This window comes from Sebastes fasciatus, chromosome 10, assembly GCF_043250625.1.
Source record: "Sebastes fasciatus isolate fSebFas1 chromosome 10, fSebFas1.pri, whole genome shotgun sequence".
NCBI lineage: Eukaryota > Metazoa > Chordata > Actinopteri > Perciformes > Sebastidae > Sebastes > Sebastes fasciatus.
In genome coordinates, this window is record NC_133804.1 from 19,541,016 (window position 1) to 19,555,500 (window position 14,485).

At 40.2% G+C, this 14,485-nt stretch overlaps 1 protein-coding gene and 5 non-coding genes across 6 annotated transcripts; all 6 read left to right on the top strand.

Moving 5' to 3' along the window:
• The first annotated feature begins 3,619 nt into the window (after nt 1-3,619).
• LOC141775902 (equilibrative nucleobase transporter 1-like) lies at nt 3,620-11,328 on the top strand. Its single transcript, XM_074649642.1, has 12 exons — nt 3,620-3,803; nt 5,130-5,259; nt 6,280-6,326; nt 6,433-6,509; nt 7,304-7,396; nt 7,490-7,629; nt 7,959-8,071; nt 8,204-8,347; nt 9,451-9,558; nt 10,462-10,648; nt 10,903-11,026; nt 11,139-11,328. Exons 1-12 carry the CDS (start codon nt 3,620-3,622, stop codon nt 11,247-11,249), a joined length of 1,458 nt encoding a protein of 485 aa, XP_074505743.1. The 3' UTR covers nt 11,250-11,328.
• A 459-nt stretch (nt 11,329-11,787) lies between these two features.
• trnaw-cca (transfer RNA tryptophan (anticodon CCA)) lies at nt 11,788-11,859 on the top strand. The gene has a single exon. It is a non-coding gene; the product is annotated as a tRNA-Trp (tRNA).
• Nucleotides 11,860-12,468: 609 nt separating this feature from the next.
• Nucleotides 12,469-12,540, top strand: trnaw-cca (transfer RNA tryptophan (anticodon CCA)). Its single transcript has one exon. It is a non-coding gene; the product is annotated as a tRNA-Trp (tRNA).
• A 289-nt stretch (nt 12,541-12,829) lies between these two features.
• On the top strand, nt 12,830-12,901 carry trnaw-cca (transfer RNA tryptophan (anticodon CCA)). The gene has a single exon. It is a non-coding gene; the product is annotated as a tRNA-Trp (tRNA).
• A 197-nt stretch (nt 12,902-13,098) lies between these two features.
• On the top strand, nt 13,099-13,170 carry trnaw-cca (transfer RNA tryptophan (anticodon CCA)). The gene has a single exon. It is a non-coding gene; the product is annotated as a tRNA-Trp (tRNA).
• A 286-nt stretch (nt 13,171-13,456) lies between these two features.
• trnaw-cca (transfer RNA tryptophan (anticodon CCA)) lies at nt 13,457-13,528 on the top strand. Its single transcript has one exon. It is a non-coding gene; the product is annotated as a tRNA-Trp (tRNA).
• The last annotated feature ends 957 nt before the right edge of the window (nt 13,529-14,485 follow it).

Sequence of the window (14,485 nt, forward strand, 5' to 3'; positions counted from 1 at the left end):
TGAGTTGATTTCTGTGGCTATGATACAGTAATTAAGATCAGGGAGGTCTGCATAAACAGTTGCAATCAAATACAACTTGTTATGCAGGCCTCTCTGCCATTTACTGCCACCTTTACGATCAGAGAGGCATGCATAAAGAGTTGTATTTGATTACAACTCGTATATACTGTATACAGACCTCTGTTCTCTGTTTTATGTCTCAACAGATTGCATATATCTTTAATATACCATCGTTTCCATTCAGTTTCCTGACAATGGTTTCCTCTTTGACCAGTTTGGTACCACAGTGGCTCGGCTCTTTGGAATGTGAGTCCAATATCACCTTGATTAGTTAAGACATAATGGTCAATGCATTTAAAGTATTATCCATGAAGTTTCTCATCAAGAAACGCCTACCAGCCGGGTAGTTAAGAGGAATGGAATGACAAATATTGACTAGTTCATTAGTGTGATTATTGAGGAACAAGTGCAAGTTACAGTTGGTTGCACTTCATGTGTACTGACTAGGTGTGATGGTTTAATCCAACAGCAGTTTGATTGGATTTCCTTTAGCAAAGTTTTAATGCATCTTCATCATCTGCATCATCAAATATCTTTTAAACTCTGCAAGGATATTTTGTTTTTAGCTCTGCAGAACAGAGAAATTCAAAGTCTGTGTGTCTCTCAGATGTGTAGACAGTAGACAGAATTTGACACTTCAGTGAAAAAAAACACTTAAATGTAATTATTTATTTTAATCACCTCATACTTTTCCAGATGATGCAGTTTACTGTCAACATGGAACTGATAGTGGTGTGTTATGATGTGACACTTGACTTTCACAAAATCACCCAGACTCATAATAACTCATAACATAACCCATAAAATAAAAAAACATAAATAGAACAGCAACTTGTTTTAGTGGATTGGTATGCAGGTTGGTAGCAGGTTGTTTTGCTGAAACCATTATGTAGCAATAAAACTGAACATTAAGAACTAAACTGTTGTTCCATATGCCTTTCACACCAATGACCAGGGTTGGACCAGGGTTATCTTACCTTGATTCAATCCTCCTTTGGTCAATTCAAACCAAACCAGTCAACCCGGGTTGAACCCTGGTCAAGACAATTCAGATATGACGTGGGTCACACCCTAGAAATGGGCAGAGGGGTTGCACCTCTGGAGGATTACAGAGAGAGGGGATGATGGTGGCATCATCAATGTGTACAAAGATGTAAAATGTCAAAGAATAATGCATGTTTTTGGGATACAGTGTAAATATAGTACACACAGCATTTCTAGCTTTATAAAATGTTTAACTGTATGTATGGAGCTGTAATGTATGCAAAAACATACAGACAACATACAGATATACAGACAACATACAGATATACAGTATCAATCAACACTCATAAACGTTTTTTTCCTCTGTATATCTACAGTACCCATTTATCATATATTAAACTGCATTAAACTGCATTGTACTATCAAATATGATAATATAGGCCACATTTACAAAAGGATTACAGAAACTAAATCAAACACGTTTTCATTTAAATCAGATGGGCTACTATCTTCTTTATCTCCCTGCATGGCTATTTTGGAGGCGATTTGCTGTAATTTCATTCTGTCTTCTGTCTTATTTCTCTTTAAGGGATTCCCAAATTGGTTTGCTTATAGTAAGCTGGATAATAATACAACTTAACTATGCATTTCGTTGGACTGGAGGGTGGGTGCTACGTTTTGGCAATAGCACCGTCGGTCAGGACGGCGTTACCAGCTGTAACCGCCATATGAGAGCAGTGCAGAGCAGCGGCCAAGAGCTAGCCAGTGGGGCAAGCTCACATGCACTAACGTGCACTAAAAGCACGCACAACCAGCCCGGCTATGTTAACAAAGCAGAGAGAAGCTCTGATTAAAACACACGCAGAGGGAGAGTGACTTCCTTCTCTGCTCAGGTACACATTACTGAGCAGTACTAATTATCCTCAATTACTAAGGGAGGAAGGGAAGGCAGTCAGTGTCATATAGCGGGCATGGGAAGAACAGTCCAAGGCTCCAAGGGTCAGCTGCTCCGCAGGTTGGTTATTTCAGTCACTATATCCTGACAGTAGAGCATGAGACAGGTAATCTGAAAAAAATCATGTGCCTCGGTGTCCTCCAGTGTCCTCCGATGATCCTAATGGCATCCGCTGGATCTCATAGACTGGAGGAAAACAACCAATCAGAGCTGATCTGGAGTCTGCCGTCCAGCTTCCGTCTATGAGAGCCACGAGTCAATCACTCACAAACTTTGATCAAACGGTCAAACTAGGCAGCACTGATCAAATATGAATTAATATTCTGTTACTGTAATGCCTATTTCTCGTCTCAAATGTTTTCAGAAACATCTTGTAGTGTACTGTTCAGATGTAAAATGAGAACGTTTGTGACCCGGGAGCCATGTTGAGATCTCTTGAGGGAATACCAATCACCGCCCACCAGCCGCAGCACAGCCAATAGGAACACTCAATAGGAACTCTCTCTCTGAAATGACCTGTGATTGGGCAAAGTCTCCCGTCACGGGCTAGTTTTTTTAAAGCCTGAAAACAGAGCCATGAGGAGGTGCAGAAGTCTAGTTATCTCTCAGAACACTCGAATTACAATATGCTGAAAGGTTATTATGGAATTTTTGCCCAATGATGCCAAAAATATACTGCCTACTACAGGTTTAAGTAGACACCAGAGTGGAGGCACACCTGCCTTCAATCAGCATGTGAATCACAGCAATTAGCTCACAGCAAAAGTGAATTCCCTCTACCTCACAAGCACACACACACACACACGAAGCCACTTCAGTGTGAAACTGAGCTGATATGACAGTGATGATACTGGTCTACCCTGTTACACCGGCAGCAGGGGAAGGACCCCAATACAAATGAAACAGGAAGACATACTGTACAGTTTCATAAATTATCTTACAGGCAGGTGTTGGTTGACAGACAGGCAGATTCAAATTGATGGAGAAAGAGAAAAACACTGGGGAGGGAGGAGAGGGAGGGAACTGGTGAGGAAAATAAAGAAAGAGAGTAGAGCAAGAGCAGACAGGTGTGGTTTGTGAGAGCATTTGGAGAGACCCAGAGGCTGAACTGTGAGTACTAGAGAGTAGTAAGATGGAGAATAATACAATTTAATAACCATGCATTTTGCTTTTTTGTGACTTCACAGGAAGTTACTTTGTTAAAAAGTCGTGTTTGATTCCTTTTGTTGTTAAAATGGGATTGTTACTATAAAGTCCATTTTTCGGACCTAACGGCCTGGACTCAAGCAGCACATTTTGTGCTCAGATGTTTTAATAGCTCACATCACTTAAGATTAGGATTATGATCATTTGTGTTTTTGATTTGTCATGTCAAAACGTCTGTGTTTTGTGGCCTGGGAATGAGAACAAGCTGGTAATGCGGGTCACGTTCTATTTATATGAAAACATCATTGCTTTAAAGGTTCAGAACGGGCTCATGACAACACATAGTCCTCTCTAAATGTATCAGAATTACATTTCTCATTTGTATTTTTATATATATATTTTTGTATTATTATTGTATCTCTGTTTGGCAGGTGCAGTGACAGGAGCCACCTGTGTGTGTGTGTGTGAGGGACCATGTCGGGTCTTGGGAACAGCTTGATGGTACGACGCTGCCTCACCTTTGCAACAGGTCTGGTGGAGTGTCTGTGTTTTGCCGGAATCATGTTCGGATGGGCTTCACTTGTTTTTGTCCTGAAGACGGAGGGCTACTTCAGCTCTCTGTGCGTCAACACCACAGCAGTCAATGCAACAGAGTTAGGTCAGTTTGATATCCTCACCTCCACTACTTTGATTTCTAAGGATCTGAATTTCTCAAATCAAATCAACTCTTTATGCAGGCCTCTGTGCACTACTTCATTCAGTAGTGGAGGAACTATTCCAATCCTTTGCTTAAGTAAAAGTACTAATACTCTCTATGAAAATAATCCTCTACAAGTCAAAGTCCTGTATTCAAAACCTTTAAGGGTAAATTTACTTAAAGTACCAACAGTAACAATGCTCATTCTGCAGAAATGTGTTCCCTGTAAGTGTTACTATATATGATGTTTTTGAATTAATATTACTGCTGCATTGATGTGTGTGTATGTTGCATTTTATTGCTGTAGATGCTAATTTTAACTATTTCATATACTGTTGGGTAGTTTAATCTACAGCAATGCATAATATTCTATAAAATCGTCATATATTTATTAGTTTATTTAGCTTAAAAGAACAGTGTGTAGGATTTAGCGACATCTAGTGGTGAGGTTGCAGATTGAAACCTCTCCCGTGTGCCAAGCACGTAGGACAACTACGGTGGCTGATCTGAAAAGGCGAATGGCCCTATAGAGCCTATTTCTCACCTCAAATGTTTTCAGAAACATCTTGTAGTGTACTGTTTAGCTGTAAAATGAGAAAATTTGTGACCCGGCAGCCATGTTGAGATCATTTGAGGGAATACCAAGCACCGCCCACCAGCCGCAGCACAGCCAATAGAACGCTCTCTCTGAAATGCCCTGTGATTGGTCAAAATCTCCCGTCACGGGCTAGATTTTTTAAAGCCTGAAAACAGAGCTATGAGGAGGAGCAGAAGTCTAGTTTTCTCTCAGAACACTTGAATTACAATATGCTGAAAGGTTATTATGGAATTTTTGTCCAATGATGCCAAAAACATTCTGCGTACTGCAGGTTTAACTCCGGAGCGAGTAACGTTATCGACTACGGCCCAATCAGGAAAAGTTTACAGTGTTTGGTTTGTCCATTCTGGGCCACTGTAGAAACATGGCAACCAGCTCCGTGAAGTGGACCAGCTCCATATGTAGATATAAACGACTCGTACTAAGATAACAAAAACACAACAACTCTTATTTACAGGTAATTAAACACTAAAGATACGTACTTATTAATATTATATTCAATTTCTGCCAATAGATCCCCCTAAATGTTACACACTGGTCCTTGAAGAGAGAGAGGAGTTATGTTATCTTAAAGGAAAAGCAGCACGGCATCAACCATACAGGCACAACCTAAGGCCTCTCTGATCTTAATTTACCTGTTTAATATTACACCATCTTGGCTCTCTCTTTTATGTTGCATATGTCTTCAGATTGCAGTGGACAAGATGAACAGTTCTCTCTTATCTTCACCATCGCCTCCTTTATGTTCAATTTCGTGACGCTGCCCAATGGGTTCCTCTTTGACCGGTTTGGTACCACGGTGGCTCGGCTCTTTGGAATGTGAGTCCAACAACACCATAAATACTTCAGAGTTAATGGTCAATACATTTAAAATATTACACATGTAATTTCTCATAATATTGTAATTTACAGTTATTCAGTAGAGGAGTAAAAGCCCACCAGCTGGGTAGTTAAGAGGAATGAAATGACAAACAGAGAAAAGAGGTTGTTCATTAGTTTGATTATTAACACACAAGTGCACGTTTTCCTAGTTTGTTGCACTTCATGTGTACTGACTAGAGGTGTGATGGTTTAATCCAATAACAGTTTGATTGGATTTCCTTTAGCAAAGATTTAATGCATCATCTAATCTCTCATTGATTTAAGGTGTATTTGATTAATTTTGATACTTCCAAAGAATACAAAAATGTGAAAAAAATAATGATAAACTAACCAAAATAGCAGTCTGCAATAATTGAACACAAATATACCACGTCAAAGAGTCTTTTTTTATTTTGTAATTCAAACTTCAAATTCAAACAGCAGCATTTTTATACTCTTCGAGAATACCTTTTTAGCTCTGCAGAACAGAGAAATTCAGTCGAAGTCTGTTTGTCTCTAAAAAAAACACTGAAATGTAATCATTTATTTAGGTGAGAAAATTGTTTTGTTTGCATTTATGTGTATGTGAATACTGTACACGCTCCTGTGAATACTGGATAGCTAGAAAAGTGAGAAGGCAGACAGAGTAGTTTTGATAGCCCACTTCAGAGATGCTCGTATCTACACGCTTGGCACATGGGAGATGTTTCAGTTGGTTGCAATCTGCAACCTCACCACTACATATCGCCAGATCCTATACACTGCTCCTTTAACACTGGGACTGCTACAGCCTCTGAAAGACAGAAAAGTTGGCATAGGCGCCCTCAAGGAGTGGAAGTGCTGAAAGTTTGTTAGATATATTAATTTTAAGACCAATTTTCCCAACTTAAATTCTTTGTTAGTAAAATCTTGTCTTTGAAAACATCTTTCTCGCTCTCATACTAAGGAAACAACACTTGAATTTCTCTTTCCCACCAGATTTCTTTACACCACGGGGGCCTTGACGGTGGCCTTCTCGAATGCAGGTGAAAAACATCAATCCGTCTCTTTGTTTTTGTGCTCTCTCAGGAACCTTATTGTCTAAAGAAATACTGACAAGAAGTAGCCTACTTGTTTTTCTTTTCCGATCAGCTTCGTCCAACCTGCTGTTCCCAGCTCTCTCCCTCCTGGCAGCGGGTGGCGACTTGTTTCAAATGACCAACATTCAGGTATAAGCAGTCATACAGATTAAAAAACGGATTTTAAAAATTAGCCATGAGGAGGTGCAGAAGTCTAGTTTTCTCTCAGAACACTTGAATTACAATATGCTGAAAGAATTTTTTGCCCAATGATGCCAAAAAGTGTCTGCCTACTGAAGCTTTAATCAGTTAATCTTTATATTTTAGAATCTGTGGATTGTTGATATTTGCTGTAAATGGGATTGGCAAATTATTGCAAAAGAAAAGAAAAATGAGACTCTTTGAATTATGTCCTGTTAAACTGTTCAATTTTGTATTTTCTTCCTAGAAAATGTGTATGTCTCATAAGTTTAAGTTTGGTGATCTGTTTTTTTTGTTATCTATTTCCGGATGTCTGCATCTGTGCTCTGTCAGCGGAGTAACGCCTAAAGTTAGAGTAGGAAAGACACATGATCAAGAACCACTAATTCCAACTCATCCTATCACCCAATATTAAAGGAAAGTTATGAAACACAGTTGTAGGAGCTTTTTTCGGAAGCGACAGAGGTCTGATGTTCAAGATACTTTAGTAGTGTTTACAGATAACAAAATGTGGAGTCTGTCCTCAGGTCATCATTAAACAAGAACACAAACAAAAGACAGTTTGGCCTCAGTGCACCTTTGTTGGCTGCAGGGCATTTCTCAGACTAAGCCCAAATCTTCATGTTCAAACAGGCAATTCAACTCAGCGAAATCAAAATTTGCATCGAATGACAGAAAGGTAGATGCAAAAACTGACTTAAATGCAACATTTGTTTTAACAAATTAAATTGTTTCTCCTGAAGATAGGAAACCTGTTCGGCTCACGTCGCTCCACCATCATCACTCTCTATAACGGGGCCTTCGGGTCTTCCTCAGCACTCTTCCTTGTCATCAAGGTGATAATCATTCACACACTGCTCTTATAAATGAAATATATAGGATTTATTTATACCATCACATGTTGTAACGATGATCTTGATGTCCAACAGCTGTTACACGAGGCCGGCGTCTCTCTCCGCTCCTCTTTCCTCTTCCTGTCTGCCTGCAGCGTCATCCACCTCCTCAGGACTTTCTTCCTGCTGCCCAGAGATCACATTCCCTACCTGCTGCCTGATGACTACACATACGGGTACAAATCCCCAAGAAACCACACGCACTTCAATACTTCATACGTGCTTAAATAATATTGCAAAAATACAAGTAAAAATATGAATTAAAAAAACAATTTAAACAAATCTGCTTCTTTTAAAAAAAATCAGTCAGTGAAAAGTTGAAAATACACTAAACTTTTCTCATCCAAAAATTCTGGTTTATGATAAATTAATTCAGTTGCAAATCTTTATTATCGTATTTATTATTTTCACATCATTGTGCCACATTCCTTGAAAATATCCTGTTATGTGATTATTGCAATTAAGTAAATAATAATCAAAGAACTCCTACATTGATCTTTGTCAGGATAACCTGTGGTAAATCAAAGACTCTGAACTCAGAGCAGGTAACAGCGAATGGTAACGCAAAGATGACGACAGAGAAAATGCCCCTCAACGAGGACGTCCTTGTGAAACAAGGTTTGTTCACTTTACTGTGGCATAGATACAGTATGTGCATAGTTATAACAGAATAAGATAATCACATCTGTCTTCATCTTTGTTTTTTCCTCATCTTCATTCATCTCTCTGGTATCCCCTCGTCTTTCTCAGAGAAGAGTTTCTGTGACTGTGTGAAGTCCAGGCGCTTTGTGTTGCTGCTGCTTTGGTTGTCAGTGATACAGCTCAGACATCACTTTTTCATCGGCACCCTCAACCCCATGCTGCAGCGGCTGACGGCAGGAGAACCTTCACTGGGTAAACACACACAAATACTACTGTTAGAGCTATTTAAAGGACCAGTGTGTAACAATTAGGGGGATCTATTGACAGAAATGGAATATAATATTAATAAGAATGTTTTCATTATCGATAATCACCTGAAACTGAAAAGAATTGTTGTGTTTTCGTTAGTTTAGAATAAGTCCTTCATATCTACATAGGGAGCGGGTCCTCTTCACGGAGTCCTCCATGTTGCACCGCCATGTTTCTACAGTAGCCCAGAACGGACAAACCAAACACTGTTAACTTTTCCTGCTTGGGCCGGAGTCGATAACAATACTCGCTCCTCTCGCCGCCGCTTGTTCTCTTTTGCTTCAACACTCACTTCCCACGTACACACACACTCTCTCTCACTGGCTCTGCTCCAAATGACCTACTCTACTCTTAGAACAACTGGCTCTAGAAAGGGTCATTGGCGTTTTCACATCGGCCACCGTAGCTCTTCAACACGCTTGGCACACGGGAAAGGCTTCAGTTGGTTGCAATCTCCTCTCCTCACCGCTTGATACTGCCAGATCCTACACACTGGGTCTGTAAAGCCCTTTGAGATGACATACTGGGATTCGAGGCTCTAGCGAGCTGCAATATCAGCGAAGCGTTTCAGAGATGGAGACATGTTGCTAATAGCTTAGCCTTCTGCTTGGAGCTGTCGTGAGTTAGCAGAAGGCTAAACTATTACCAACATTTTCTCTAAATCTCTGAAACACTTCACTGGTTATTATAGAACTATTATAGAACTTTTACCCCCAAAATATACTGCCTACCCCGGCTTTACAGTAAGTGGGTATTTTCAAGAAATAGACAGAGCCACATTAACAACTACATCATATCCTAACAAAGTTTGTGCAAACCGTCCTTTTTAGATCAACTTTCATAATTCTGCCTCAGCAAGACACGTTCCATGAATGCTTACCAGTTAGCCTAGGCTTCGACTAAGAAGATGTGACTGAAGTTCTATAAGCAAGAAGCTGCTGTAGAGTATAGAAAATACCGTTGTCTCATATTTTAGCAGACTTGTTTAACTGTTGTTAGAGTATTTTGTCTCTAACCATCTTGTCCTTGCTTGTTTGTCCCTGCAGTGAGCAAGTACACCAATGCCTTTGCTATAGCGCAGCTGTGTGGCGTGCTGTGTGCTCCCTGGAACGGCCTCATCATGGACAGACACAAGGGCAAACCTCGTGCTGCAGGTAACAAGGTTACGTTATTGTTACCGTAGCACAGGTGAAGCCCTCTACTGGATTCTATGAGTAATACTCTCCTCCAATCACAAGCACGCTTTTGCCCATTAACAATTTGCATCAGCGTAGCCAGGCAATCAGGACGTGCTTACCCGAATATGTGCGGACCTCAAAGTATAAAAGGCAACACACACTGCTGTCTGCCATCCTACACCCTCTTCAGCGGGTAACAGGTGTTGTGGGGACCCCCAGTAGCGTAGGTCGTTCTCTATAACTCTCTACCAAGGGGGGGATGGTAACCAAGCGCCGCTTGTGCTTCTTGGCATCCAAGCGGAGGCTGGCAAACCACCTCTGCAGGCACCGCATGTGCAGCAGCTCCAATAAGATCACCGGATGGGCAGTCTTGCATGACCGCCGTCACCTTTGCACCCTGCTGTAATCACCCATTTGCACTATTAATAAGCCATCCAGGTAGAGAAAAATAAACCAAAGGGTATTTTCATTGCTTGGCACAAATGTCATCCTTATTGATGGCTACTGACCTATAAAGCATAAATAAATGGTTTATTAACAGTTTATATACCATTTATAAAATATGCCTAAAAAAGTGGTGCCCAAATGTCAGCATTTGGTTTTCTACATCAGTGTTATGCACACTTACTACAGATATTTCATACTTTGAATAAGAAAAAAAACTAAATGTGTGTTAGAAGTGATGATAAATATGAGGATATGTGCATACTTTACCCAGGGAGCCATTGAGGCCTCATCTAGTGTTTAGTTGGAATAAAAGCCAACAAACTGTGCAGTGAATAGATGCTGCTGAGTGCTCTGTTCTGTCTGTGTGGACATGTCATCAATTTTGTCTCTTTGGATGAACAAGTGTGTTTTCATTTGTGTGTGTGTTTGTAGGAGAGAGTGAACAGGAAGCAGACCTGCGGGCCTCGGTGCTTTCTCTCCTCGTGACGTCGCTGCAGTGTCTGCTGTTCTCAGTTTGTGCCGCCACCCCGTACCTGCCGCTTCAGTATCTCACCTTCATCCTGCAGGTTCTCAACCGCTCCTTCCTCTACGGCGGTAACGCAGCCTTCATCAGTGTGGCGTGAGTATCAAACACACACACACACTTAAATACACACAGCAAACACTTTATTTGAACCCCCCAGCATTTATAAGTATATAAACATTCAATAAATGGCTTACTTAATGTAGATGAATGCAGTTATATGGTCTTTTGTGTTTATTGATGTACAACTTTAACTCCTGCTGTCAATTATCTTTTTCTACACTCTAAGTTTTTTTCACCACTTCCTTCTCTTTGCCACGTCATCATTGTGTGTGTTTTTGTGTGTATAGTTTCCCGTCGTGTCACTTTGGGAAGCTGTATGGTCTGATCATGGCTCTGTCTGCAGTGTTTTGTCTGCTACAGTATCCCTGCTTCGCCCTGGTGAAAAGAGCTCTGGGTGGAGACCCTTTATATGTGAGTACACAACATATAACTGTAAATCTTACTCTGGTCCTTCTCCTCCCTTCATCACCATCTTTATCTATGAACTCTCCTCTCACTGCTTCCTCCTCTCTCTCCCTTTCAGGTGAACATCGGTCTGACGCTGCTCACCCTGCTCGCCTTCATCCATCCCCTCTCTGTCTTCCTGCACTGTCGTCGTCTCGCCTCCCAGCGAGCCATCAATGCCTCCTCTTAAAGTCTGTGAAATGAGACTCACACTTAAAATGTCCTTGTGTATAGCTGTGTTGTGTTGCCATATGTATCAGTGTATGTAGTGCTTTTCAGATTGCAGTGAAGTGTTTTCAATCAGTCAATTTATTTGTCACATATAACCATACAAGGTATACAATTCCACTTAAATGTAAATTAATTCATTGTATGCTTTAATCTTGCAGTGTCTGTTGTAAACTCTATCCTTTAGGTAAGGTAGAACAAGATAACCCTCTGGTGTGCAACATGCTGCAGCTGACCGGGATGCATCACTTTTTTTCACTGAGTGATCTGATGCATAAATCAAATCATTTTACACTCTTTGTCATTTGATGCTGCTTTTTGCTGCACTTTACAGATGTTTATATCAGAGTGTCTTCAAGTTATCTTTGCAGTTTATATATATTTATTTAATCTTAAAAATAGTTATGTTAATGTTACAAACTGCATGTTCTGTGACATGTCCAAAGTGCTCAGCAGGCCGAGTGGGCCTCTATATAGTGCTACTTCTGTCTTGAAAAATAGACCTTGTGGCGCAACGGTAGCGCGTCTGACTCCAGATCAGAAGGTTGCGTGTTCAAATCACGTCAGGGTCAAACAACTACAAATCTCTGTGACTTTTTGAACTAATGGGAGGGTAGAGCAATGTTTAGTTAGCTTGACAACCAGTTGAGTATTTAAGTGACAAATTAAACAAAAAAGCATCATATCTATGCTCTGAGACATAAAAAGTGCTTAGCGGACCTAATTGACCTCTATAAAGTGTCAGATTAGAAGGTTGTGTGTGAAATAACAGGTGGTTTGACTAATTAGATTTACAAAGTTGTTAGATTGATAACAAGTTAAGCTGATTATTAATTAATCAATTAATATCAGCTAATTAGGTGACAAATTTAATGAAACCCATCCTTTGCATGCTCTGTGCCACTTTGGATTCTCCAAACAGACCTTGTGGCGCAACGGTAGTGCGTCTGACTCTAGATCAGAAGGTTCTGTGTTCGAATCACATCAAGGTCTAACTGCTTAGATAATTGGTGGTTAGACTAGTTCAGGTTTAGATTGACGAGCAATGGAGCTGTTTCTTTCTGCGCCTTCATCTATGACAACTTGAATAAAAATAATAATTTCTGTGTTCTGTGACATTTATAAATAGTTTAGCAGGCCCAGTTGACCTCTATAAAGTGCCACTTCAGCTTCTGGAAACAGACTTTGTGGCGCAATGGTAGCGCGTCTGACTCCAAATCAGAAGGCTGTGTGTTCAAATCACATCAGGGTCAAACAGTGTGAATAAGTTCATTAGTTAGACCAATTTGGATTTAAATTGACAAGCAATGTAGCTGATTCTTTCAGTTATTAAGTGTCAGATCAGAAGGTTGTGTGTGAAATAACAGGTGGTTCGACTAGTTAGATTTACAAGTTCAGCTGATTCTTCAGTTTGACTATTATTGCTCTGTTTTTGTGTGACATATTGAATAAAAATCATCCTTTCTGTGCTCTGTGACATTTATAAATACCTTAGAAGGCCCAGTTGGCCTCTATAAAGTGCCACTTTAGCTGCTGGAAACAGACCTTGTGGCGCAATGGTAGCGCGTCTGACTCCAGATCAGAAGGTTGTGTGTTCAAATCACATCAGGGTCAAACAACTTTAAAGTTCAATGTCTTACCTTTGAATTAACAGGTATATAAAATGATTTATTGTTAGATTGACAACTAGTTGAGCTGATTATTTCAGCTAATTAGATGAAAACCCATCCTTTGCATCCTCTGTGACGTGTAGAAAGTGCTTAGCGGGCCCAGTTGGCCTCTATAAAGTGCCACTTCTGATTCTCCAAACAGACCTTGTGGCGCAACGGCAGCGCGTCTGACTCCAGATCAGAAGGTTGTGTGTTCAAATCACATCAAGGTCAAACAGTGTGAATAAGTTTAGTAGTTAGACCAATTTAAATTTACAAGCAATGGAGCTGATTCTTTTAGCTTCAGTTGATAAAGTTATTAAGTGTCAGATCAGAAGGCTGTGTGTGAAATAAGAGGTAGATTTACAAGTTCAGCTGATTCTTCAGTTTGACTATTATTGCTCTGTTTTTGTGTGACATATTGAATAAAAATCATCCTTTCTGTGCTCTGTGACATGTATAAAATACCTTAGCAGACCCAGTTGACCTCTATAAAGTGCCATTTCTGATTCTCTGCGCAGACCTTGTGGCGCAACGGTAGCGCGTCTGACTCCAGATCAGAAGGTTGTGTGTTCAAATCACATCAGGGTCAAACAACTTTGAAGCTCAATGTCTTACCTTTAAATTAACAAGTATATAAAATGATTTATCGTTAGATTGACAACAAGTTGAGCTGATTATTTCAGCTAATTAGGTAACAAATTAAATGAAATGGTTGCATGTTCAAATCATGTCAAGGTCAAACAGCTACAAAGGTCTGTGACTGCTCCTGAAGCAATGGGTGGGTGGAGCAGTGTTTAGTTAGCTTGACAACCAGTTGAGTATTTAATTGACAAATTAAATGAAAATCCATTCTTTCCATGTTCTGTGACATATAAAAGTGTTTAGCAGGCCAACTTTATAAAATGCCACTTCTGCCTCTCAAAGCAGACCTTGTGGCGCAACAGTTGCACATCTGACTCCAGATCAGAGGGCTGTGTCTTCAAATCATATCAAGGTCAAGCAGTCTGCATAAATTGGTGGGTAGACCAATTTGGATTTAGATTGACAAGCAATGGAGCTTTTTTTTTTTTAATCTTTTAGTTTGACCTGTCCACAAACGTTTCAAACTTTGTGCTCTGCTATTTGAGAAAGAGAAAAAAACATTCACCTGCTGCCACTTTAATGCACATATAGTCCAAGAAGCAGAAAGACAAACACAATAGGCCTAGTGAGTCATGCAAGGTCTCTGTTGTGGACACACACTGTGAGGACAAAAGTCAGCATTTGTTTTAATTAATTTTATGTAGGCTATTCATGTTTTGAAACCTTAGTTGTATTTATAATATCAGTGAGTGCCAGTTGCATTGTGTGTGAGTCCCACTGGAGGGCAGAGCTGAGCTCATAGTTCATGTGAGGTGATGCTTTAAAGCAGTGGTCTCAAACTCAATTTACCTGGGGGCCGCTGGAGGCAGAGTCTGGGTGAGGCTGGGCCGCATCAGGTATTCCACAAAAAAAGCTTTGTTAAAAAAAACCACAATCTTCTCAAACGTCATTATTAACAGTTCTT